Source organism: Lycium barbarum, chromosome 10 (genome assembly GCF_019175385.1).
Source record: "Lycium barbarum isolate Lr01 chromosome 10, ASM1917538v2, whole genome shotgun sequence".
In the NCBI taxonomy this organism is placed as follows: Eukaryota; Viridiplantae; Streptophyta; class Magnoliopsida; order Solanales; family Solanaceae; genus Lycium; species Lycium barbarum.
In genome coordinates, this window is record NC_083346.1 from 112,147,804 (window position 1) to 112,175,771 (window position 27,968).

The 27,968-nt window shown below is 36.2% G+C and overlaps 1 protein-coding gene and 1 non-coding gene across 6 annotated transcripts; both read left to right on the forward strand.

The window, feature by feature from the left end:
- Window positions 1-3,279: 3,279 nt before the first annotated feature.
- Window positions 3,280-27,616, forward strand: LOC132613498 (folylpolyglutamate synthase). 5 transcript variants are annotated; one of them, XM_060327535.1, is made up of 16 exons: window positions 3,280-3,423; window positions 6,568-6,773; window positions 11,926-11,991; window positions 13,448-13,557; window positions 14,092-14,152; window positions 14,682-14,765; window positions 21,584-21,640; window positions 21,795-21,855; window positions 22,893-22,939; window positions 23,085-23,162; window positions 23,870-24,028; window positions 24,944-25,273; window positions 25,413-25,491; window positions 25,783-25,938; window positions 26,472-26,665; window positions 27,277-27,616. In XM_060327535.1, exons 2-16 carry the CDS (start codon window positions 6,585-6,587, stop codon window positions 27,334-27,336), a joined length of 1,731 nt encoding a protein of 576 aa, XP_060183518.1. In that variant the 5' UTR covers window positions 3,280-3,423; window positions 6,568-6,584; the 3' UTR covers window positions 27,337-27,616. The 5 variants fall into 5 exon arrangements, with proteins under 5 accessions (XP_060183518.1, XP_060183516.1, XP_060183517.1 ...); XM_060327533.1 differs by lacking the exon at window positions 3,280-3,423 and adding an exon at window positions 3,534-4,004 and having other exon boundaries at window positions 21,795-21,831; XM_060327532.1 differs by lacking the exon at window positions 3,280-3,423 and adding an exon at window positions 3,537-4,004.
- Window positions 26,793-26,889, forward strand: LOC132616242 (small nucleolar RNA snoR136). Its single transcript, XR_009573059.1, has one exon. It is a non-coding gene; the product is annotated as a small nucleolar RNA snoR136 (small nucleolar RNA).
- Window positions 27,617-27,968: the final 352 nt, after the last annotated feature.

Below are 27,968 nucleotides of genomic sequence, written 5' to 3' on the forward strand. Positions count from 1 at the left end.
TATATGATCTAATCCATCATTTTTTGCACAAAGCATAGACAGATGTGAAAATACCTAAATCCATAATTGCAAAAGAGCATTGGGTTCAATTGTGAGAAAATCTTGGATCCGCCTTTGTTTTTCTCCATAAATTTCTATAATTTACATTATACTATAAGCCCATCCTGCTTCAGGGACGATTATACACCTTTTATGGGCACCATCTCTTGCAATATAGCTGGTTGGATAGATTTTTTTTCCCTGTTTCTCAAAATATTTGTCAAATATTGTTTGGCTATAGTTTCAAGTATACCTCATATGGTGTAAGGGGTGGAAATATATATATTTTTTTTAATTGTACAAGGGGTCGTTTGGTATGATGGGTAAGGAAAAATAGTTATGGGATTAAAAATTAATACTGCCTTATCCCTTGTTTGATTACTAATATTGGGATAAGTTATCCCAAGATTAAAAATAGTACCAGGATAAGTTATCCCAAGCAGAGGGTGAAATAACAATTGCAGGATTAGTTATCCTACAATAAAACAACAAAAATGTCAAAAGTAGCCCTGAGGTCCCTCAAATCTTTTTTCTACTGAATAAGGTGGAGGATGTTTTTGTAAACAAATAATTTTTTCTTAGAAATTATGCAATACACGTTACTTTTTATATAACAAACCAAACAATCAATAAGAAATAACCCTAGTATAACTAATTTCAGCATAATTAATCTCGACATAACTAATCCCACCATAACGTGTCTTCAAATCAAACGACCCCTAAGAGTATAAGTGTGACGGGTCAGAGATTCAAGCCGCGGAAGTAGCCACTAATGCTCGCATTAAATTAGACTGTCTACATCACGCCCTTGAGGTGAGCCCATTACTCCACCTCGCTAACACGAAATGTTTTGTGCATCAGACAGTCCTTTTTTAGAAGTGTTAAGTGTTTGACTTTGAAATACTACTATCCAAGATAGAAGTATTTAGTGTAATTGACTTTGAAGTCTACGCTATCTATCATGTGTTCCATTGTCCTCTCTACCTAACTCGATCCCTCTAATTCCATTTACATTTTGGAAAAAAGTCCCCATTAGAAAGTTTTGTTTGAACGTGTAACTTATATTTCCTAAATTGTATTTTTCTTATAAACATGAAAATCCACAAATTGTGAAAACTATCAGATTTTTTCAATTTTTATACAATCTAACAAATGAGCAAACCATAATTCATAACAAAGTTAATACGCTACTAAAAGACATTTTAAAAATATATATATGACTTGTAGTGTAACTACTCTTTAATAAAATCACACCACATAACAGAGGCGAACCTAGGGTTTTAGAGCATGAGTGCACCACCAAAAAAAAAAAATCAAATGAAAATTGATCCGTAGTCCTTTAGGTAAATAACTCAACATTCAATATAAGTGAACCATTTAGCTTTCTTGTAGCATGAGTGTCAGATAATATCATACCAATTTTTTAAAAATATATATACATAAAATACCTAATTTTACTATGGAACATTGAATAAGAAACAGTGTAAAGAAATTTTCTTGTTGTATATTTCTATATCAGGACTGGGTATTTTATACAAGTGCATGAATAAAGAATTTAAACTCAATCATAAATTCTATACAATTTTGTCTATTTCTTTTTGGTTGTCAAATAACTAATTTTGTTTATACATTGGAAGCTTTTAAGAATAATCACAACTGTCCAATTTTGTCACAGGTGTTGAATATGTTTTTCCCATTCGGGCTGTTGCTGCTTGTGTCATTTGGGCCTTTGCTGCTTGTGTCTTGTTTTGGATTGAAAGAATGACCCAACTTATTGCTCCGGCTTGACTGGCCCATTTGACCCTTCTAGACATCACAAGAGACTTCGTTGATTCCGAAGACTCTTCTTCACTTTTGGATGAGTTCTTCACTTTTCCTTTCTGTTCATCTGAAATCCTAGCTACCATTGAAGACGAGTGATGAATGGATGTGTGTTTATTCTCAATATTTACGGAGAGAGAATTGGTCCACATGCCCCATAGTTTAGCCTATGTATTCACCTATGTCATGACATGGTATGAACAATTTGTTCATGTCGAGTATGCGTTCTCGATCAAATAACTAAAAAAACGAATCAATATTGTTACTTAGTCAAGTTTTTACATTTCAAGAAAATATCTACGAACTTATGAATTTTTTTAAGATAAGACATTATTACCCCTGAACTTTGATCGTAATTGCTATGACACACCTTTCCTTTTTAGGAGTTCTTCTCCTTGCCGCATGTATATCTATTTGTTTTCTATCTCTTAAAAAAAAATTCACTTACATGGCAACTTTTTAAAAAATTTGAAAAACTGAATTTTCTTTCAAACAAATAAATTAAAAATGGATATTTTAAAAAAAAGCTAATATTTTTTTTAAATATGGAAAAAATGGATTTTTTAAAAATATGAAAAACTGGATTTTTTTAAACAAATGTTGTTAAAAATCTTGATTTTCATTTTTTTAAGGACATCTTTATTTTTCAAATAAAATTTGGATTGTTTTTTAAAAAAAATCTGGAAGAAGTGTTTTTCCTTGTCAAAATGTGAAAAATATGAATTTTTATAAAAATTGGAAAAACTAATTATTATTTTTTCTAATGTGGAAAACCAGTTTTTTAAAACTAAATCTGGAAAACTAGATTTTTTTCATATCAGCTTAGAAAAACACTTTAAACTTTAATGATAATTAATTAGGTGTAATTAAATATGAAGTACCCATTAAAAAATAACACGTGCAAGATTTTATGCTTCTCACTCTCTCAAAGACAAAGACAGTGAAATACACTCTCCTTACCACGTTAGCACTTAAGATTGTAATTGTTCTGTTTTAAAAAAGTTACGGGGGTAATAGGACCCCTGAAAATGATAGGTGTATCGTAGTAACTTTGACTAAAGTTCAGGAGACCTTATCCTAATTTTTTTATGAGTCAAGTTTAAAATTTCAAAAATATTAAAAATCACAATTTGAAATACCAAACCTAATTTTTGGAATTTTGAGATTTGAAATAATGATATGACGTTGAATTGAAATTTTATGCAAATTTCCTAAAATAAAAACTAATTTAAAATTAAAATATAAAATGATAATTCCAAATTGTACGGCCAAACACCTACTAAATTCTCTCAAGAAATTCCACATTTGTCTTATATCTTATTTTACCCAAACTACAATAAATTGGTAGTATTTCTCATCTTCTCCTTGGTCATCTATACAACCATAGCTTCACAATGTGCTCTCCCCAAAAGACTGAAAGAAAAAAAAAAATTTATGGGGTTGAAGAATTTAGTAGCTGATGGTTTAGTCAATTTGGCGTTCAGTTAAGAGTCTCGCTTTCTAGCATCTCTTCAGGTGCTGCAATAAATGTTGTTGGGGTCGCATTTCCTCACTTAATTTCGGGTTAGTTTCTTATTATTTTAATTTAAAAAATAAATAAAAAATTAACGACCTCTGTTTGCTCATTTATCCCTCTACTTAAATCAGAATTCCTTAATAAATTATAGGATTCTTTCATTTTCGTCCCGTCGACTTAACTTAATTATGAGCGCTAGTCAAAATATATACACTGGTTATATACAATATATGTATATCTCGTTAAATTGAAGCTAGCTGGTCTTCCCGTTAAATTCCCTCATGAAATTCCACATTCCCTTTTTAACCTTATATATTTTACCCAAAGTAAATAAATTGGTAGTATTTCTCATCTTCTCGTTGGTCATCTATACGACCACAAGAGACTGAAAGAAAAATAAATAAATTATGGGGTTCAAGAATTGAGAATTTTAAGCACCCCCAAATGAAATTAACCCTTTAAATTAAAATATCTATGGTCCAAGTATTATTCTACAATAATCTTTATTTGGGTCAAGAAATTATGGGTCATTCTAAAATTAGAAGAGACCATTTACTTAGTGGATTTACATGGATGGTTCAAAGCTTGCCTTCTTGTACACACATTAATGGGGTGAAAAAGCTTAAAGGTATATCTTTGTTAGCCCCATTGAATTATGAATACCCTTTTGCATTTTATTAGTGTTACAACAATTATTGAACTAGTTGAGGTTGATTATGTAATGTTTCATCTTTACTTGGACTTGTATCATCATAAATTAACTAGCTTTAGGGTGTGTTTGGTAGGGAAATAAGCGATTTTTATACTCATTTTCTTGGGTTTCTTACGCGAGTTGGAAAATGTCATTTTTAGAGCATTTGCATATATTCGTTGCAAAACATTGTGAGGTTTTTGAATTGTTAAACTAGTTGAGGTCGATTATATATTGATTCATCTCTATTTGGACTTGTTTCATCATAAATTAACTATCTTTAGAGTGTGTTTTGGTACGACGGAAAATGTTTTCCAAGAAACTATTTGGACTTGTTTCATCATAAATTAACTAGCTTTAGGGTGTGGTTTGGTACGGCGGAAAATGTTTTCCAAGAAAATTTCTTGGAGAATAAGTGATTTTTCTACTCTTTTTCTTGTGTTTGGTATCAAAGTTGGAAAATGTTATTTTAAGAGCATTTGCATACATTCATTGCAAAACATTGTGAGGTTTTGAAATTGTTAAACTAGTTGAGGTCGATTATATATTGATTCATCTCTATTTGGACTTGATTCATCATAAATTAACTAGCTTTAGGGTGTGTTTTGGTACGACGGAAAATATTTTCTCGGGAAATAAGCGATTTTTCTACTCATGTTCTTGTGTTTTGTATGCAATTTGGAAAATGTTATTTTAAGAGCATTTGCAAACATTCATTGCAAAACATTGTGAGGTGTTGAAATTGTTAAACTAGTTGAGGTCGATTATATATTGATTCATCTCTATTTGGACTTGATTCATCATAAATTAACTAGCTTTAGGGTGTGTTTTGGTACGTTTTCTCGGGAAATAAGTGATTTTTCTACTCATTTTCTTGTGTTTTGTATGCAAGTTGGAAATTGTCATTTTAAGAGCATTTGCATACATTCGTTGCAAAACATTGTGGAGGTTTTGAATTGTTAAACTAGTTGAGGTCGATTATATATTGATTCATCTCTACTTGGACTTGATTCATCATAGATTAACTAGCTTTAGGGTGTGTTTTGGTATGACGGAAAATGTTTTCCAAGAAAATATTTTCTTGGGGAGTAAGTGATTTTTCTACTCATTTTCTTGTGTTCTGTACGCAAGTTGGAAAATGTCATTTTACGAGTATTTGCATATATTCGTTGCAAAACATTGTAAAGGGCAGCCCGGTGCACTAAGCTCCCGCTATGCGCGGGCTCCGGGGAAGGGCCGGACCACCAGGGTCTGTTGTACGCAGCTGTATTTCTGCAAGAGGCACGGTTTTGAAATTGTTAAAGTAGTTGAGTTCGATTATATAATTGATTCATCTCTATTTGGACTTGTTTCATCATAAATTAACTAGCTTTAGGGTGTGTTTTGATACGACGGACAATTTTTCCAAGAAAATATTTTCTTGGGAAATAAATGATTTTTCTACTCATTTTCTTGTGTTTGGTTGGCAAGTTGGAAAATGTCATTTTTAAGAGCATTTGCATATATTCGAAGTAAAACATTGTGAGGTTTTAAAATTGTTAAAGTAGTGGAGGTTGATTCTATATTGATTCTGCTCGATTTGGACTCGTTTCATCATAAAGTCCCCACATTTATTTAGACATGTGAGCTAGGTATCTTGCTTTGCATTGTACTCTATACATTTTGCTTCGAAAAGAATTAGTTAGTGGATGTGATAAACTTTGAAGGTCCAGTACTCGAGTAGTTGAAATGATATAATAATCCTTTCTTGAAAGTTAGTTTGTAGTGTGAAAAAGCTGCAAGGTACAATTTTGCTTACCCCCCTTCGATACCCTTTTGCGTTTAACTAGCATTACACAATTATTATACTAGTTGAGGTTTAATATATTGATTCTGCTCAATTTGGACTCGTTTCATCATATATTAACTAGCTTTAAGCTGGTCATCCTCCCCTTTATATAGACTTGTGGCTGGGTATATGATTTTTTTTGTGTGGGGGGTTGGGGGAGGTACTAAGCTCACATTCGTGGAGTTTATCTCTTGCAATGATATAAAAATCCTTTCTTGGAAGCTATTTGTAGAACTGAGAACAGGTTCTTGGTTGCTTCTGACTCCCATATGACATGTGGTATTTTGTAATTTTGTTTGACTTTGGTGGTTAAGCTGCAGTGATTTCTCAGTTCAAGTAAACAGTTGTATCTTTCATTTTTCGGAAAGGAAGCGTCTTTAGTGCTTTAGATATTTGCATTTGAGTTGTGATTGTTCTCAAGTTGCAAATTTTCCTATTCCTTAATATATAAACAATTGTTAGATGTACAATTACGATTCTAAACTAAAACAACAAAGTTTTCTTGGTAGAAGGGTTGCTTTCATCCATGTATATGTCAGTCACTGGAGATGTGTTTTACTTAAAACTCTTATTTAAGATGATATTAGTTATGAAATAGTATTCTTTTCACTGTACTGGAGTAAATTTCAACTTGAATTCCCATGCTAATATATTGGCTTTATGACCCTGAAGGACTTAGATATAGGAATATGTCATCTCAAATTGTGGGGAAGTTCAGTCAAAATAGTCAAGATATCTCACAAGAGTTCCAGCTTCCATCCGCATATGAATCTGCCATGGAAGCTCTTTCAACTCTCATTACGCAGAAAAAAAGAAATGGTACATCAGCCATTAGTGGTCAAAACCAGAAATTGGACAGAATTTTGAGGTACATTAAGGTAGTGCCATTTCTAGCTGAGACTGTTTCACCTTTAACACTTGTGTGATCAGCGTGCATCTTGCTGGTACCGGTCTTGCCTTTCTGTTTATGTCACAAACTTATCGAAATTAGTTTTGTAATTTTTGACAACTGTTTCCAGAATATGTAGATACTGATTGTATTCTTTGTTTCACTTTGTTAATGATACCACTTTTTTTGAGTTGTGATTCAATTATACTTCGTTGTTTCTTGGTATCTATGTTTTGCGGAATGTGTTGAATCAAATGTTATCCTAAATAAATAGAACTATCTATCAGATTTAAGGTATCTTTTGGTAGGAACGTGTCTATACACTATTTTTTTTTTCTTTTTTGGTCGAAAGGTAAAATTTTATTTCAACCAAGTGGAAGTATTTACACATCCTGCTCATTGGACTCTAGAGTCAGGCAGTCTCAAAAATATACTCTATGGATTCCTATACACTGTCCCCTTCTGTTACCTCACTGGAATTGTGAGTTAGCATAGGCCCTTCAGTGTGTATCCTTCAGTGTGTACAACCTGCTAACATGTGAAACTATTCAAAATCATTAATACTCTTTGCCATTTACAATTCTGGCCTACTGTATGAAGCATCAATACTATTTCTCTAACTCTATTTTCCTTGGTTCTCTTTTGTTGTTGAAATCTCCTTGCGTTCCTTTCAATCCATGTGTGATAAACTGCAGCCGCAAATGTGATACCCAGTGCAGTGTAAATTGGATTTCTTCCTGTTGTTCTCTGACCATCCATACTACCTCAGCTTCCCAAGAGCCAATCAGTTTGGTGAATCCCATCCAAGTAAGTACTGTCCTCCATAGGAATTGAGAATAAGAGCATTGGAAGAAGAAATGGTCTAGAGTTTCTGCTGCATCAGTCTCACATAGTACACACTCCTTTGCAACCTGGATTCCCCATTTTTGTAGTCGATCCACTGTTGCCAATCTTCTTTGAATGGCTAGCCACAGAATGAACTGATGTTTCGGTACTAGTCCCTTTAACAACACCAACTGTTTCCATTGAGCTTTAGGCCAAGTAGGTTGCATTGCTCTGTAAGCTTTGCTCATACTATATTTCTCAACAGACACAAAGGAATTAAGGTCATTTATTCCATTGGCCAGACCTTCTCTAATGTCAAAAATCTTTTGCACCACCCATCTTCCTTGTTTGGGCGTGATCATATCTTGCAACTCCTGTCCCTTAATATATATAGTTTATCCATAGCACCCATAGTCGATTCTTCTTCTTGGTCAAGGCCCATAACAGTTTGGCAGTGGCTGCTTTGTTCCATATAATGGAATCAATTATATCTAGGCCCTCTGAGGATTTTGTCTGACATAGTTTCTCCCAAGCTACGGGTGCTCTTTTGCTGCTTTCACTGGATCCTTTCCATAGGAAACTTCTGCATAGTGCTTTAACCTGCTGGTGTACTTTCTGAGGTAATAGAAACACTTGGGCCCGGTAGGTCTGGATCTCAAACGGTACACCTTTGATAAGTTGAAGTCTACCAGAGTATGACAGGAATCTAGTTGTCCAACACTTAATTCTTGCCACTATTTTTTCAATTAGTGGCATACATTGGGCAACACTTAGCTTTCCTGAGGACAGTGGAACTCCAAGGTATGTGAATGGGAGAGATCCAGCAGTGAAGTGCGGTTCTTGAAGTATTTGATCTTTGAACTCAGATGATATAGAGCTCTTTTCCATATTGGCTTTTAGGACAGATGCTTCTGAGAACTGAGTGAAAGCCCTACAACATAACAATAGATCATCAGCAAATATGTGTTATGTTAAGTTTGGCACATCTTGGGTGGAAGTTGAAGTCAGGATTTAGCGTTAATTGTTTTAGAGATCTGCTCAGGTATTCCATCACCAACACAAATAAGTATGGTGACATGGGGTCACCTTGTTGGAGGCCCTTCTTTGCTTGAAACTGTGAAGTAAGCCCACCATTAACTAGTAGTGAATTTAACTAACCGTAGTTACACACTTCATTATCAGATTCACAAATCTAGTGGGTAATCCAAATTCCAGTAGCAACACCCTTAGGAAACTCCATTCAACTGAGTCATATGCCTTTCTGATGTCTACTTTGATGGTGCATCTAGGTGAGATATTCTTCTGCGTATACCCCTTAATCAGTTCAAATATGTGTTATGTTAAGTTTGGCACATCTTGGGTGGAAGTTGAAGTCAGGATTTAGCGTTAATTGTTTTAGAGATCTGCTCAGGTATTCCATCACCAACACAAATAAGTATGGTGACATGGGGTCACCTTGTTGGAGGCCCTTCTTTGCTTGAAACTGTGAAGTAAGCCCACCATTAACTAGTAGTGAATATAACTAACCGTAGTTACACACTTCATTATCAGATTCACAAATCTAGTGGGTAATCCAAATTCCAGTGGCAACACCCTTAGGAAACTCCATTCAACTGTCATATGCCTTTCTGATGTCTACTTTGATGGTGCATCTAGGTGAGATATTCTTCTGCGCATACCCCTTAATCAGTTCATGAGCTACAATAACATTGTCCGGTATGTTTCTTCCTTTAATAAAAGCTGACTGTGCAGGGCCTACTAGGAAATCCACCACTGTTTTGAGCCTGTTGGTTAGAATCTTGGCAATAATTTTGTACAATGTAGTACAACATGCTATGGGTCTAAACTCTTTGACAAACGTTGGGTTAGTCACTTTTGGAACCAATGTGACTCTGGCATAGTTTACTTCCTTGAGAAGCTTGTCTGTATCAAAGAATTGCATGACTGCTTTGGGAACCAATGTAGGGATTTCACTACTTGAGCTATCTTTTCCTCAGTTATAGTCTTATAGGCTGCAATAGTGTTTGTTGTTGAGGGACTGATAGCCAAGGTCCATCTCTGTTTATGGTTATATCAATTCCTGGTAGAACAGGTGCTGCTTCCCCTAATAATTTCTGAATACATAAGATGCACCTTTCCTTTGGTAAATTAGATAATTTCATTAATCATAGCACTAAGTGGTGCTAAAAGTGCATACAGGAACAACAGATTTACACTCCTTCAACAACTGGATTTAAGAAATCTAAAGTAGTATCAAAGCCACATACATTCTTCAATATTACACAAAAAACTTAAAGACCGAAATTTAAATATTTCAGACAGAAATTGCTCTTGTTTTTTTGTTTTTTAAAAAGATCTTCTGTTCGTCTTCAGCCGAAGAGTCCATAAATGCACACAAGAAGTTCTCTTCAGCCGAAGAGTCCATAAATGCACACAAGAAGTGCTCTCCACATTGTTCTTAGCTGCTTCTTTACTTTATGGGGTGGGGGGCTTTTGACTTCTGTATTCATTTTCCATTTCAAGGTGTTGCCTCAGAAGATGTAGTTTCTTATTCTCGCAGCTTTAGAAGAAGCAGTGAAACTCTCTTAATTTCCCACTCCTAAAGATTTCTTGTAAATATTTCTTATGACATTAATCTGCTATCCGTTTGCATCTCTGCTATCTGCAATTGTGGCATCTTTGCAGTTCCAAGTATGCATATCTGGAGTTTATTCTTTGAGAGTGGAGGGCTCTTATCTTGCTTCTCCTCCTTCTCCCTCTCTTCCAGCTGAACATCAAATCTTTCATAGTTTGTGGCATTGCCTATGGAATGCCAAACCACCTAGACATATCCCACCATAACCTCATGGTTAGACCGCAATGTAGAAGAAGATGATCCATGTCCTCACCCGCCTCCTTATACATGTAACACCAACTGATGCAGACGACCTTCCTCTTTCTAAGATTTTCCACTGCCAAAATCACCCCTCTAGTGGCTAGCCAAGTGAAAAAGCACTTCCTTCGGCCCCTTTGGAACCATATTGCAATTGCATTACATGGAAAAACATGCACCTTCCTAACCAAACATTTCTCATCAAAGGACTTCATAGAGAACACTCCATTATTCCCCAGGCCCCACCACCAAGCATTGGAGTTATCAACCTGGTTGACTTGACTATGTAGTAAGGCTAACAATCTCACTTCCCAATCGTGAAATGCCCTTCTAAATCTCAAGTCACAAAAAGTTTCTCCACTTTGTCCCCCCTAATTTGCTGGATTGTCGAGTCTCTTTGACAAGAAATTGTGGAATTCATCTTTGGAAAAAATTCTCCACAGTAGCTATGTCCCTAAAAATTTACTCTCCATCCATCTCTGACCTTGAATGAGATATTTACCCAAAAATAATCCTGTCCTGTCATGATATTCCTCCACAAACCACAACCGGAAGGCAAAGTGATATCTCTAAATCCCCCATCCTCAATCCCGTATTTATCATCTATCACCCCCCTCCACAAAGCTTGCACCTCCATTTCGAACCTTCAAAGCCACTTGCCTAATAAAAGCTTTATTAAAGACCTTTAAATCCTTAATTCCAAGACCCAACCCCCCCACCCTGTCCCCCCCATTTGTAAAAGATATATATGAGTGTTGGTGTTCAACTATGCTTTTTGCCAGTGAGATTAGAAATTAGTGCAGTAAGCCTGAATCAATGAGTTGCATGAAACCACAAAAAGCTAATTGTAGGTTCCATTACCAATTTGGGTAATTAGGATGTTTTTTAAGCACAAGAGGAAACGGTTAATGAAGTGGTCAAAATCATGAGAGATCACTTTACTTATCAAAAACAAAAAAATAAAAATAAAAAGAAAGAAAAAAAGATTAAAGAGAACCGTGGGAGAACTGTAGTTAAACTGCAACAGAGACAAAAACTGTAAGGTGATTTCTTCCCAGCCGCCTAAGCCTTGGTGGGTGGATTACCTGTACCTGTGTACCACTGGTTATATGATAGCAATTACTCCCTCCATCTCAAAAAGATTGTCTTAGTTTGACTTGGCACAAAGTTTACTAAACAAAGGAAGACTTTTGAAATGTGTGGTCCAAAACAAGCCTTAGATATTTGTGTGGCTGTAAGTCTTCTCATAAAGTTAAATTGTTTCTAAATATAGAAGGGTGCCAATTTTTTTGGGACAGACTAAAGAGGAAAGGAAGACAATCTTTTTGGGACGGAGGGAGTAGAAGTTTGGAACTTCATATCTTTCAAATTACAAGAATATTGGTTCTTAAATATATTTTTCGAAAAAAGGTAGACATGATAACGTGTTTTATTTCTGTTGCAGATTTTGGGCTTGGAAGAAAAGATAGATAGCCTTAAGATTATCCATGTTGCTGGAACTAAAGGAAAGGTATCTCATAGTTGATGTTATGATTAATGTAGAAATCCAGCTTTCTTCTCATTCAGAGCTCGAAGGATGTCTATTTCCCCTGGACCTTCATTTCTTTTTTCTTTTTGTACCTGTTCCTTTCTGTAACATTTGATCCAAGTCATTCCCGATATCCTTGATGATTTGATGTGATGCTTTCCATTAAAAATATGAGATCTAATACCTTTATAAAAATAAAGAAAAAAGTACAAGTTAGAAAGCAGAGTCAGTTTTCGGAAAAAGGTGACACAATTTTAGAAAAGACATTTACTGTTGAATTACCATTTCATTTGTCAAGGCTCTCGATGCAGAACCCATAATGGAACTTTCCTTCCCTCCAACCCCTCATCCGCCCTCCCCCCCCCCCCCCCCCCCCCCCAACCCCAAAAGAAAAAGAAAAAAAAAAAGAGAGATTAAAAAAGTGTCAAAAAGCATGTGCCAGATTCTCTTGTAGCTTTTGGGATGTATCTTTGATGGTTAAGTTGCTAACTTATACTGCATGTCTATACATCTTTATGGTAACCTGTCAGTTTCCAGGATTTCAACAATATTTACTGTTGCTATGCACGTGGTGTGTTTATAACGAATATTATGTATAGCTAAGTGAATTTGATACTCCTTCTTGAGTATTTATGTTTGTCTTCTGATAAGAAATTGAAAGTTGGGATTTACTCAACTCCAAAAGTTAGTTCATGAGGTAAGGATTGTCCAAGACCACCCTCAATTAAGCACCCAAGGGTGTGGCCTAGTGGTCAATGAAGTGGGTTGAGCACCATGAGGTCTCAGGTTCAATCCCTAGCAGAGACAAACCACTAGGTGGTTTCTTCTCATCTGTTCTAGCCTTGGTGGATAGAGTTACCTGGTACATGTTGCTGGAATTAGTTGAGGTGCGCATAAGCTGTCCCCGACACCATGGTTATAAAAAAATACAAAAAAGTCCACCATCAATTATTGTGGGACTCTAACCACCCTCCCTCCCACACGCTTAGGCCTGGATATTTGTAGCGTGGACAATATAACACGGGTTCAGTATTGGCTTAACTAAGAGCAAAGTTGGGTTTGATGATACAATGATAAAGAAATAGACATTGGGCTTAACTCAACCCCAAAAGTTAACTTCAGATCATCTGGTGAGGATTGTCCAATGCTATATAAAGAGACTACCGTCCATACCCTCAAGGCCTCAACCAATGTTGCGCTCCAACATCTTCTACTAGTTGGCTGCAATTGTCCAGCATCTAACATTCACGTGTAGCCCAGAACAAGGGCAAAATGGAAAAGCTTTTCTAGAGAAATTTTGACTTCTCATGTTCTTTTAGTTTTTGATTGGAAAGTTAACCCATGTTGTATTTGATTGCAATTACTGATATTTCTAGAGAGCAAGAATTCTCTAGTTCGTTCCTTTACTGTTTCTCTCCATTTCCGCAATTCATATCAGGGTTCAACATGTGCATTCTGTGAAGCAATTTTACGGGAGTGTGGTTTGAGAACAGGACTTTTCACTTCGCCGCATTTGATCGATGTTAGAGAAAGATACCGTCTTGATGGGTATGTATTCTTGTTACTGAATTTTCCCAACTCTTGTTTATTAGAGTATTCAGTGTATGTACTAAATTAATTGGGGGGTGGGGAGGGAATTCTGTATGCTGAAAAGTTGGATGAGAAGAAAAGGCATATGAGAAAACTCGACGGATGGAAGCAAGTTTCTTCACTTTAATAAAATGATTTTCTTCGAGGAGGATTTCAATCTTTTCCTTTTCATGGACTTAAATACTTTCTCGCTGACCAAGTAGATGACTCTAGGTAACAGTTCTGATTTTCTCGTTCATCATCTTACTAAGTGTACCCAATGAGGTTTTTGTAGAACAAATCAACAGATAGGGAATAACTCAATAGCCTGTCGATTTCAAATGCTACTTTGTATGTCTTGAAGTACACAAGGGATCCCTACTGGAATTTAAAAAATTGAGCTTTAATTCATTGCTGTTAATTGGTTTTCTTATGTGATTGAAGTCTTTCCTATTTTTTATTATAGTTTAATTATTGATGAAATTTCTGATTCCATTACAACATGTTGCTTAGGATGGACATATGCCAGGAAAAGTTTCTTCAATACTTTTGGGATTGTTGGAATCAGCTCAAGGTATTCTTTCATTTTCAGCTCTGTGCTGGAAGACAAGATGCCTCTATCTAATTATGCTAGTGGATCTTCCGAGTTACCTTGACTACATGTCAGTTGGTTCTCTTTTTCACGTTTACGTAAACTTAAGTACTTTTTCTGGTTTAAAAATGAAGTTCTTCGTCATTATGATTCAACATTACAGTGGGATTATACTAGTTACAGCAAATTGGAAAAATCATGATAATACTAGAGATGTCTAGATCTTTCTGATTTTATTGGTTCACTTTTTCAATAGGAATCCTTCATTTGCTTGATCTACCATCTCTCGACTTCATCATTCTTTGATGTCCACTGTTCGATATAGTATAATATGACTTACTTTAAGCTCATGCTAGGAAATACTTTTGTTTTGTTTTAATGGTTTGTGTTGGATTAGAAAAATATAGTTTGACAAATCATCTGACACCTTTTACTGTTAGTTCAAGTAATCTGCATTCGGTAAAACTTTTGATGGTTAGCTTTTGCTCATCCCAGAAATGTTAACTTGCAGGCAAACATCTCTGAACACTTGCCTATGCCTCCTCTCTTCCAGTTCCTTACCGTATTGGCATTTAAAATTTTTGTGAGCGAGAAGGTAGAAACCTGTTCCCTCTATTTTGCTTGATATGGATATGCCTTCACTGCGTGACTTGAGGTTCCATTGCTATGGTTTGACTTGGCTTCTGGTGTTTATCTTCTCTTTTCTAAGATGTGCTTGGAAGCTGTCTACAATTTATATCTGGTGGCATTCCCATATGAGAATACTGATGTTGCTCTCAAAAAATGATGGCCGTAGAAAACCAAAACCTGGAATAAATTTATTGAAGGAATAAAGACTAAGTTATGAGTCCTGATGCTTATCTTTCTTTTCTAAGATATGGTTGAAAGTTTTATACAGTTCATGTCTGGTGGCATTATCATATGAGATACTGATATTGCTCTCCAAATATCTTTGTCCATGAGAAACCCGGCCTTCTCCAAAAAAGAAATATCATGGCCATAGGAAAATCAGTACCTGGAACAAAATTACTGAAGGAATAAGACTAAGTTATCCTCTGACCTCGACTTGTGGATTAGATATAGTTACTCAGAAATCTTTACTTTGACAAAGGTGTTGGATCTTCATCTTGTAATGATTATTGATTACCCAGACAATGATTACTGCTAGATGAGAACTCACAATTCCTTTTAAACTCTCTGATGATTTTGTAGGCCTTCCTGATTGTGTTAAGGCTGACCAAGTATTGGTTCATATCACAAATATTTCAGGCTTTGAAATGATATGGATAAATCAAGCTAAAACCAATAACTTTCTCTTTTCGATTAGTTAATAGTGATGTAGACTTGAAGTTCTGGAAATAGAGCAGCGTTCTTGTTATTTCAATTTAGGCTACAAATTGTTTTTTCTTTTAAGTGTTTTTTTTTTTTTTGCCCGGGGAGGGGTGGGGTTGTGGAGGTTCTAATGAGACAGTTTGTAAACAACAATGCATTGCCATTAACTTGCAGTTTGACTTGTCACATTACCGTCACCAGTGTTGAAGTGTGTGAACATTTCATCTAAAATCTTAAGCTGTTAGAGAGAGCACATTTTTATTTATTTAAATATATTGTCAGCGCACCCTCTCACATGCTTGCCTGATTTTTTTTTTTTCATGGGTCTAACACGTGGAAACTTTTTTTTTTTTTTTGATAATGGTGTGAGGCTTGAATTCATGACCTTTAACTGCTATGATACTATGGGAGGAAATAAATCTTAGGCCTAACTCAATCCAAAAGGCTAGCTCATGAGGTGAGATTGCCGAAGACTATGTAAGAAGACCAAATCCACATCCCACAACGAATGTGGGACAATTTAAGACCCCCTGAATGCTCATTCCTACTAACTGGACTGTGGACAACATAATGGGGGCCCAACATCGGGTAAACCAAGATTTGGGATGGGTCTAGCTCTGATACCGTGATGAAGTTTGTGACCATCTCATCTAAAGCTTAAGCTGTTAGACAGAGCACACTTCAACAACAATAACATACCCAGTATAATCTCACAAGGTAGGGTCTGGGGAGGGTAGAGTGTACGCAGACCTTACCCCTACCTTGGGAGGCTGTTTCCGATAGATCCTCGGCTCAAGAGAAGGTGCCAAGACAACAATAACAGTAGGCAATAATAGCGACATGTAATAAGATAAATGTAGTTAAAGAAAGAAAGAAACAATCAAGTTATATTAGAGATCTACAAAATAAGTGAATGAACAAAGATAATGATACTCCTAGTACTGAAAAGAAATCCTCGTGGCCCTCTACCCTGATACTCGACCTTCACACCCTCCTATCAAGTGTCATGTCCTCGGTAAGCTGAAGCTGCGCCACATCCTGCCGAATCAGCTCTCCCCAAGGCTTTTTTAGCCTACCCCTCCTTCTTCTTAGGCCCGCCATTGCCAACCTCTCACACCTCCTGACTGACTCATCAGCGCATCTCCTCTGCACATGGCCGAACCATCTCAACCTTCCTTCCCGTATCTTATACACCACGGGGCCTGCACCCACCTTGTCCTGAATCACTTCATTCCGAATCATATCCCTCATGTATGCCTACACATCCATCTCAGCATCTGCTTCTCTGCTACCTTCATCTTCTGGGCTTGTGCTTTCTTAACTGGCCAGCACTTCGTCCCATACAACATAGTCAGTCTAACCACCACTTTGTAGAACTTTCCCTTAAGTCTAGGTGGCACCTTCTTGTCGCACAACACACCTGATGCGAGCTTAAATTTCATCCATCCTGCCCCAATACGATGTGTGACATCGTTATCTATCTCACCATTCCCTTGGATGAACGACCCCACGTGCTTGAAACTTTCTTTGTTGGGGATGACCTGAGTATCAAGCCGCACGTCCTCGTCCTCGTCCTCTACATGTACTATCACGTCACTGAACTTGCACTCCAAGTACTTTGTCTTAGTCCTGCTCAACCTGAAACCTTTTTACTCCCGAGTCTGTATCCAAACCTCCAACCTCACGTTAACACTGCTTCGCGTCTCGTCAATCAGCACAAAACATAGCACACTTATATTACTTAATTATATCCTCAACAACTAGTGTTGCACCTCATTTTTACCAAAGGCTAAACAAAGCACAACTTATGGAGCTCTGAAATAGTTAATTATGTACAGAGTCGCCACCTAGCATTTAAGGTATACTAGGGTACCTATAAATTATTAATATATGCAGCTTAACATGGTCTACGAAAATAAGTGAGATTCTAGGTAAGGGTTCAAATTATTCCGAAGGGAAGGTGTTAGGCATCCTTCAGAATTCACAAATGTGGTTCCCGGCTGGACCAATTTAACTATTCGAGGGATGTGTAAAAAGGCTTGATTATTACTTACAAAAATTAGTAGAATTTAGACTAAAGAATAACTAATATGACTATTCACATAAATAATCGTGCAATATGTATTTTTTACATATGTGATATAATAATTACTTTTTTTAAAAAAGGTTATGTGCAACTTAGAAACTTGGGTATGTGACAAAGGTATAAAAAGAAAATGGACATGAAATTATTTTGCACTCGAAGTGAGTTAACTAATTTAACTAGTTAAGTATGTACGCCTAATCAATTAATTATGAGAGTACATTCTAAAGCCTAAATATTGAGGCAAATCACCCTATTTTATTTACTTAAGTGTGCCAAGCTATTGAATTAAAACTCTAGCGAAACATGATAACTATAAGAATATTAGCTACGAAAATAATAACTACCTAATATTAATTTGTCTAAAACACATAAAATTTAAATCACCTAAGCAGATCGTAAATAAATACCACCAACCGGCACCCTAAAAAGTAAAGTTTCACTATACTTTATGCTTGTATAATTTAAGAATGTAAAAAAAAAAAAATATAAACAAAGAATTTAAGAAGCTATTTGAACTTCTTTTGAGTGTCATCTTCAAAAAATAACTCCGGATGCCTGCATGAGACTTAATAAAAATGTTAGTAAGATAATAAATAACTATCGGATGAACTAAAGAAATAATGAATAAACTTAAAATAAAAACCCGTCTTTATACATGGAAGGCCTTGGAAATCGACGGAAATTTCTTCATCGGCCATCCTGACATGCATGAAAAGACGTAAGTATCTAAGCTTAGAGGGGCATGTAAAGGGGTTAATGGTATGGGGTAGTCAAGTCATGCACTGAGCGGCTTTCAAGCAAATGGAATGGACTTATTCACCCCTCATATGCATATTATTACTAAACTAAACCAGAATTAACACATGCTTAAGCAAGAACAAGAAATAAAAATGAACTACAAAGCTATCCTAGTTATAACATTTTAAATAACTAGAATTTACACAAAAAAGAAAAAAAAAAGCTAAGTATGATATTAACTAAACGAAACTAAACTTAAATGATGACAGAAAAATAACTATAAGCACTTAAATTCCACTAAACCACAGAATATTATAAAATAACTTAACATACTAACAACTGGACTAAACTACACACATGACTAAACTAACCAACATATATGAACTACTGCAAACAGGCTAATAACTAATTAACACAGAGTTATGCTAAAATGGAACTGGGATACTCCTTTGCTTCCCAACACTAGAAAAACTCAGCAAAGAAAGAAAGAATAAAATTTTAGACTAAAGACTCGATTAGGTAAAGGTTTTAAGAAATTTTAGCTAATCCTAGTTAAATTGAGTTTCTTGCTCAGTGAATATGAGGCTTGTCCCTGTGTGTGCCGTGAATTGGGGAGATGGGCGGCTGTTGGATTGGAGAAATAAGGAGGTGGTTGGAGCTTCAACTCGTGGTGGAGACGGGCGGCTGTCTAGGGGAGAGAGAGAGAGACGAAGGGAGAGGAAATGGGGTCCTAAAGCAGTGGGGGTTCGTGAGTGTGGTGGTGAGAAGTTCACCGGAGCTCGGAGCTCCGGTGTGAAGAGTGGGCGGAGTGACGATGGTGGTGGTAGATGGAGGAAGATGAAGTTGTGCAGGTGTTTTCGTGACTGTGGCGGTTCGTGGGGGCAGTTTGGTGCCTCGCCGGAGAGCGTAGCTCCGGCGTGGCGGCGGCTAAAGGGGAGTGAGATGGGGGAGAAAATGTTTAGGGTTTTTGTTTTGTTGGAAGAGAGGAGAAGCAAAAAATCTGAAAATATTTAGTGTGTGTGGAATAATGAGGAGAGAGAGTTTTTAGGGGGAAAGAAATGGAAGAAAATTCAAAAGGTAGAAAACATGTGGGGCCTGCAGAAAAGGGGAAAGGAATAAAATCTGGAAAATGAGATGTGTTGTCTGTGTAAGTGTGTGTTTGTGTATAGAATGAAGACAAAGGATGAAAAAAATAAAATTTAACCCCACCCTTTCTTATAATATCAATGAACACCCTCTTTTGTCCAAAAAATGAAAGAATGCACCCCTTTGTCCCCTCAATGCTTATTTTAATCCCTTTTAAAAAAAAAGTGATGAAACCTTGACTTGATCGGATTTTACTCTGCGTTAAAAAAATTAATTACTCCGATTTTCCCTGCACTGTCAGACTGTACTAAAATATAGTTAATTAATACATGTATAAATAATAACGCAAGTATAAAATATAAGCATTAATGTCTATGATATGAAAAATGTATTGCTATAAAATTAAGAAACAATTATTAATTGCACAAAAAATTGTAGTATTACGCTGTACATGTGCAAAATAATGATTCTTGAAAAAAATGACAATAAATTGAGAAAATTCCTAAAATAAGGATAATCATCAATAAATTGTTGAAAAAAATGTAAAAAATGTATTTCGTGCTCTTTGAAGAATCAGGGCCCCCCAAAACGTTAATTTTAAGCACGTCGAGCCAAAATTAGGTGTCAACAACTAGGATAGACAATATCTAACTTTTAATCAATTTTTTTTTTAATATCATCAAACTTCTATCTAAATCTCATTAACAAACATGCGACATACATGTCTTGGTGTCTGTTTTGTGACCAAATTGTGTCATTTCTGGCACTTTGTAAATGAAATATGTTTAATGATTTTTCTCTTACCCTAATAGTGTTAAAGAACTATCGAATAATTTCTTCTTTTATTGATAGTGCTATTGAAGGGAGAAGACTAGTAGTATCGACAAAAAGGCTACATCAATAGCTGAATCTTTTCCTGAGCAGTGTAGGCTTGGAGTCAGAAGTCCTATTCTTCCAGACCGAATAAATTAGGCTTGACGGTTGGAGTTGTCGAAGGGGAGCAATGGTAAATTGTCTTCATGTGACCTATAGGTCACGAGTTCGAGCCGTAGAAGCAGGCACTAATGCCTGCATTAGGGTAGGTCGTCTACATGACACCCTTTGGGGTGTGGCCCTTCCCCGGATCCTGCTACCGCGGGATGCTTTGTGCACTGGGATGCTTTTTTTAACGGTTGGAGTTGTCGTGGTATGGCTAGAGGTCACATGTTCAAGCCTTAGCCTCTTGCAGAATTACAGGGTAGAGCTGCTTGCAATAGATCCAATGTGCTCCGGCCCTTTCCCGGACCTCCCGAATAATGTGAGTTTAGCACATCGAGCTACCCTTTATTTATAACTGGTGCGATCAGATAAATTTTATACCCAAAAGTTTTAAGTGGTAAAAGAAAAAGGAGTATTTTTTCTTTGATAGGTAAAGAAAACGTTCATTAACAAATGTGAAAAAGAATATTGAAAGAATTAGATAATTTTGAGTCAGAAAGTTGATAACATTATTCTTAAATGCTCTTACGTGGGTCGTTTCGATCAGGGGCGGAGCTACCTGGTCCCGAGGGGTGTCAAGCGACACCCCTTCGCCGGAAAATTACGTTGTATAGGTATGTGAAATTCTGATTTTATACATATATGTATTACTATTGACACCTCTTGTAATAAGTTGAGGGCTTAGTCGGGTGGTTGAGGGGTGTCAAAGGTTCAGGCTAACAAGGTTGCGTGTTCGATCCCAGTTGGTGACATGCTTATTTTTTTTGACTTCAGTCATTGGCCTTTTAAAAAAAAAATAAATAAATAAAATTGACACCCCTTAATAAAATTCCTGGCTCCGCCACTGGTTTGGATGGATAGAAATAGGAGAGCCTTTGAGGGGACTAAGACTAATTTTGTACATTTGAGGGATAGCCTTTTGTCTTTGATTGCTGTTTGCTGCACCCTTGAGGTTCCTACTTGTATAGATGATTTGGTGTCTTTCATAGAGAATCATGTTCTATGGTAGATTCTCTACTTTTGGCATACCTCTTGTAAATGAGAGTTTTCCCACCGGTAATAACATTATTTACTTTATAAAGAAACATTATTCTCAATTGCATCCAAATCTGTAGCTTATATTTGGGTTTTGCAACAAGAAAAAAACAAGTGAGCCTAACATTTATGTAACAAGACTTGCTATACCTTCACAGGTTGATGTCGCCATCATTGAAGTTGGTCTCGGAGGAAAACTGGATTCTACGAATGTGGTAATGCATCTTATCGTGTATTCATGTTATTCCTACATATAAAACTTGCAAGGTAGCATAGTCGTTGGAGAATTCTTTTCTGCTTTGTTGGGAAATAATTTGTTGAGCCTTGGCATTGGTGACCATGTAATTAATCGATAAAACAATTTTGCAGATTAAGGAACCTGTTGTCTGTGGTATTACTTCTCTGGGTATGGATCACATGGAAACTTTAGGTGTGGCGTTCTGTCCTCTATAGACTTGTTTGTTACTTTCTATGTGAAGATATTAGAAAAAAGAAAACAAGGAGAAGAGGCTGACAAAATGTGTGAATACAAATTTAATCCTTTTATGACACACTTTACCAGGACTGTTACCTTCTCAAAAAACAAAAACAAAAACAAAAAAAATGACACACTTTACCAGGTAAATAGCTATATTTTGTTCTGTGAGACACCGATATTCTATTAATTCGAACATTAAATAGGTAATAGCATTTGCATTAAGTGTTGTTGATAACCCTAATATGAATATTAATTGTCTCTAATTTATAACAACTTAAATTTTTAGATGACTCGGTTCACTTCTATTAAAAAAATGTCTACTAATAATAGCATACACATCTAGAGCCGGAAGCATGGGTCATAAACGCTCAGCAGCTTCAAATTGGATATGCTATTGAATGTGTTGAATTGTGTGACCATCTCATCTAAAAGTTTAAGTTGTTAGTGTGTGTGTGTATTAAAAAATATGCCCTTCCCATGCAGACCTGATTCTTTTTCATGGGATAAGCATGTGAAAATTCTTTTTAATAATGGCTGGCGATGAGAATTATGCATAGAGCCTTTGCCTGCTTTGGTACCATGTGGAATTGTGTGACATCTCATTAAAAGCTTAAGTTATTAGAGAAGGCACACTTTTATTTACTTAGTTATATCTTCAACATATGTCTTGAGCATGAATCACTTTAAAATATCATTTTAAAATGCGTATAGCTATATTCATAAGAGACGCTAGTATTATCCATTAAATCTAACTATTTAACATTTAATTAACTCTATATATAGTTGCCTATCTAAATGAGATTTTATTAGAGCAAATTGATTTGGAACATTCTTTAATTTGGTGGGAGACGAGAGTGCTCCATTAGCTTTTCATTTTGCATTGATTGAAATTTTTTATTCTTTTTGATGCAAGAATGAAAATCTTTGCTAGATGGCTACCAGAACACCTTTTTGATATTACTTGTTTATCTGCCAACTATAATGTGTAGGAGATACACTAGGCCAGATTGCTTCTCACAAGGCCGGAATTTTTAAGGTACTTAGTTTTGTGCAATTTCAAAAGTATGATATGTTTTTGTTTATAGTGGATTGTTTATGGAGAAGTGCCTACCCATATCTTGAGCTGGCAGTTATATTTTGAAGTTTTTTTCTGAATTGGGTTGGTTTTCCTGCTCGCGAAGCCTCAAATTCCTGCATTCAGCGTACCGCAACTTTCTGAAGCAATGGAAGTTCTTCAAGAAAGGGCCAATGAGTTGACGGTAATCTACTGTAAATTACCTCTTGGATTTGTGAGATTACTGACTAATGTTTATTTACCTTTAAAATCATGTCTTGGGATCACACCTTTTGGTGAAACTCAATTAAGTTTCTTACACATGTAGGCAGTTTTCATTGATGTAATACTTTCTTTACCACATAATCGCATAATTTGAATGGGTCTAAAATATTTCCATGAACAGAAGAATCATGATGTGAGAAAGTGGCTATATAATTTGTATCTATGGCAAGCAAGTTTCTCTAATCTTTGAGTGTCACTATGTTTCCACAATTTCATTTCCTTGCACGTATATATGGCTCTGGATAGATACTAGATGCAGAAAACAGTCATATAATCTTAGGAAAGATGCAGATAAGCTATTAGCTTATTGAACCATTCACCATGTAACTATGTTGTATCTAACTATACAATGAGACAGAATAGAGAATTGAGATAAACTCAGCTTAATCTTTCCCTCAAGCTACTGGGTTTAAATAGTGAGTGTACAGGTGTTTGAGAGAAAAGTATTCTGAGTTCCTAATTACAAGAAAGAATCAATCTAATTCATTCTAACTAATCCTAATTGATAGAGTATAACTAACAATATTCTTAACACTGAATGCTATTCTCTCTTTCCATACAGGCTCCACTAGCTATGATATACATACTACACACCAATTTCTAAATACTATCTCTCTTTCCGTGCAGATTCCGCTGGAAGTTGTCGCACCGCTAACCATGGAAAAGCTAAATGGGACAAGGCTAAGCTTGTCTGGTGATCACCAGCTCAGTAATGCTGCCCTTGCTGTATCCCTTTGTAAAAGTTGGCTTAGAAGAACAGGAAACTGGAAAAATCTGTTTGAAGATGTTGGTACTCTCTTTACTCTTTACTCTGTATTACTCTGTGCATACGGGAATCACATTTTAACATCTCCACCAGTACTAATGTTCATGATTTTGTCCAGTCAAGTGTTTATATTCGTAAAGCCTGTGTTTTGTTTTTGAGTTTTAAATGCGATGATAAAATTTAACCTTCATTGCTGATTATGAATTTTTATTCTTTTTTCTAACTGAAATTTGATTGTTGAGATGAAGTGTAAAATAGTACTCCCTCCATCCCAATTTGTGTGATATAGTTTGACTAGGCACCAAGTTTAAGAAAGAAAGGAAGGCTTTTGAAACTTGTGTTCTAAACAAGCCTTATATATTTGTGTGGCTGTAAATCATTTCATTAACTGTAAAAGAGAAAGTTTTAAGTTAAATTCTCTCTCTCTACCTAGGAGAAAGAAAAGAAAAGGAAAAGATGAAAACTTATGAAAACTCACTTTCTCAAAAGTAGGATTGATCGAAAAAGGCCATATTTACCGGTTCAAATTTATTCGGGGGGGGGGGGGTAATAGGACCCCCACAAAGTTTAAGTGTCTTCTTGAAAATAAGGTACGGGTTCAGGGGGGTAATTATGTATTTTCTCATTTAAATACTGCGCAAGTCTCCCATCCTCCTGATTATAAAAGCCTTGATTTCAACTGCTATACTTCTGCATGGTTGCAGATTTGCTGGGTTTGTCATAAAAAATTATGGTGTGGACGACCTATAATTCTAAAGCTGTTAAAATTTCCAAGAAATACAGATGTTCCTTCATATTTTGAAGCAATCAGAGGATGATTGTATGCTTGCACCTCCACCTTTTTGTGCCATCTTGCTATGTAATGTAGGGGGATTTCATTAGTCAATGTCGCTTAAGGAGAGTGACCCAGACTTTTTTTCTTGGCATCAAACCAGGCATATGAGGAAGATGGTCTACCAGAGCAATTCTTGAGGGGTCTCTCAGCTGCACATCTTTCTGGCAGGGCTCAGATTTTTGTTGACCCTCTGATCAATGCATCTGGACGAAGTGAAAGGTTATCAGGAGATCTGACCTTCTACCTCGATGGAGCTCACAGTCCCGAGAGCATGGATGCTTGCGCAAGATGGTATTCTGCTGCTGCGGTTGAACGAAAAGACCTGTTACTTTCATCAATTTCTTCAAAAGTCGAAACAATGGAGAGAGCTAGGACAAACAGTTACATCAAACATTGTCATAATGAGGAGTCTGATGAAATATTGAAGCGGGTAAAAGAAACTTCATATCAATACATGATATTCAGTTTTTCTGCATTTCATAAATCTTATGCAATGTGTTTTCCTTTCCTCTAATTCTTGTCTTTGTTGAGTGGTGTGCTTTCTGAACAAGATAGTCTCTGCACTGCAGATTCTGTTATTCAACTGCATGGATGCAAGAGATCCTCAAATTCTTCTTCCTAAGCTTGTCAATACCTGTGCATCATCAGGTAGTGAACAAGATAATCATGTAGGAATTCATTGTTGTCATTAATGTTTGAACTCAGCAGACTTGCATGATTTTTACTTCTGCAGACGTATTTGCCATTTGGCTTGCATGATTTTACCGACATACGATAGATTCATGCTTGTCCAAATAGCTCGTGCCTGGGCACCTTGCCTGTCTAGTTCAAGGAAAATCACATAAAATTCTTTGATCTCGTTTAAATCTCTTTTATGTTAAATGACGAGGTGGTTTTATTGAGAATAATAAGTGCGAATATGAATGTTTCCTTCTGCAGGTGTTTACTTCTCAAAAGCTATTTTTGTGCCAAGCATTTCGGCCTATACCAAAGTTACTTCTGCTACCTCTACTATACCCTCATACATCCCTGGCAAGGATTTATCGTGGCAGTTTAACCTTCAGAGAATTTGGGAGAGAATCATTAATGGCAAAGGTAACTTCTGCCCCGTTCCTTGGTATCTTGTCTTACTCTATTTCCTCTTGCATGATTTGTGTCTGTTGAGCTATCTTAGGTGGACTGCTTTTATCTGGAGTAAGGTCTTCTGTTCTGAATTGCTGATTAAAGCAGCTTGCATCTGAAACATATCCTTAAAAAGAATACTCCGCTTACGGTTTATAAAAAGATTTTGATGTAAGAGTTCCTATTAATTCATGTTACTTCGATCTTTTGGCTGTCATCATTCAAACAGGTTTAATCTGCAGTAGCTGTTCGAAAATGTTTGCCTAAGCAGTGTATATCATCCTTGTTTGAAATTTGAAAACAAAAGAGGTGTGGGAACTCCAAATTTTATCTTAGGCATTGTCACTAAAGGAAGAACTGTATGTTCGGAATTGATCAAGCATGTCAGCTTGACACCACGTCTTATTTCTTGGTTAATGATCCTCCTGAAATGGTTGCTTATAGCGCTAAAAGCTTTCGGGCGCTAATCCGTCTAGAAGCCTCATATATCTTCCTGTCTAATGCAGATGTTCCTGATCAGAATCTCAAGATAAAGGCCTCAGTAGGCTTACCACTGCGCGAATTCCTTTATGAAGAGGCTTCTTGTTGTGGTCCAGGAGATGGATATTTTGCTTGTAGTAGTGCGGTTATTCCTTCATTACCATTGGCAATAAATTGGTTGAGGGATTGTGTTAGAGAAAACCCTTCCCTTAGACTTCAGGTACATAACACTGCTGGAATATCACAATACACTACGACTGTTTATAGTATGGCATACATGCTAAACCTGCTTGCATTAGACTTTTAGAGGTTTTCATGTATGTATACTAGTCATAGATGACACCATAAGTTCATTTGCAAAGCTACAACTGAAGCTAGAAAGATTGTTCCTCTCGCTATCCTTTGCTCCTTTGTGGTGTATTTGGACGTCGGGGAACTACATTATTATCCATAAGATTAGTTTCTTAAAAAAAAAAAAAAAAAAAAATTCATGTACAAAACTAGAGTTTCAAGTTGATAGAGATGAATGCTTTATCTTATTTTCCTTGATATAACTCGAGAAATCACGCTACAACTAGACCTACATGAAACCGACAAGTGACAACCAACTCGATTGTAAATGTCTGTTAGAGCTTTCGGATGGAAGATAATTTCATGCTTATGTTGGTTGCTTCGTACTTCTCATGGCTGAAACCTAGGACATTAATTTCCTGATTAATATTTGAGGTAATAAAGATGATGTAACATCCCAATCCCCACACTTCTAGGCTCGAACAATAAATTTTTTGTCAACCATCATAATAGCTAAAGCATTATTACTTCTTGTTCCAGGTTCTTGTCACTGGTTCATTGCATCTCGTTGGCGATGTATTGAAGCTACTAAGAAGGTGATGTTAAATTTCCTTCCACATGTGGTTGGGGATGGTTGATGGAGGGATGTTGCAACATTTTTGAGAGTTGCTTATGCACCGCAACCCTATAGAATTGAATTTTCTGCCATTGTTATTGTTATCGTTTTTATTTCTATTTCATTAGTTTACGCGGGTAATGTTTCATATTGGCATTGATGAAGTTGCTCAGTCTGATTCAATAATTTCACAGTTTAGTGCTTGTTATTCCTTTGAAATCCTTCTAAGATTTATTAGAGATTTGAGCAATCTTTTTCCATGAAGCTGCTATTTTCTAGCTATACCTAGTATTGTAAGAGTATTAGATGACTTTGTTATAGCAAGTTTGATTGAGAACAAAACAATTGTTTGTAGTACTTTTTTCTTTCTTTCTTTTCATATCGGTACTGTCTGGGCCAGCTTATGCGTACTTCGACTATTTTACCGCGAGTGTGTCTACTACCTCTCAACAACACTTGTACATGATAATTATACCCACCAGGCTCAAAATGATGGGGTGAAATCATCTAGCGCTTTTTGTCTTGCACATGACATTTTTGAACCTTCATTGATGGACATTGCACATGACGCGATCAATTTGACTCAAGGTCCGACGCTAACAGAAGTTGCTTACTT

Coding starts and splice junctions, on each gene's coding strand:
- LOC132613498 (XM_060327532.1), top strand. CDS start 3,851: ATGGTCCAAGTATTATTCTACAATAATCTTTATTTGGGTCAAGAAATT. Junction 14,766..21,583: donor AAATTTTTGTGAGCGAGAAG/GTAGAAACCTGT, acceptor ATACCTTCACAG/GTTGATGTCGCCATCATTGA. Junction 22,940..23,084: donor ACAAGGCCGGAATTTTTAAG/GTACTTAGTTTT, acceptor CTGCTCGCGAAG/CCTCAAATTCCTGCATTCAG.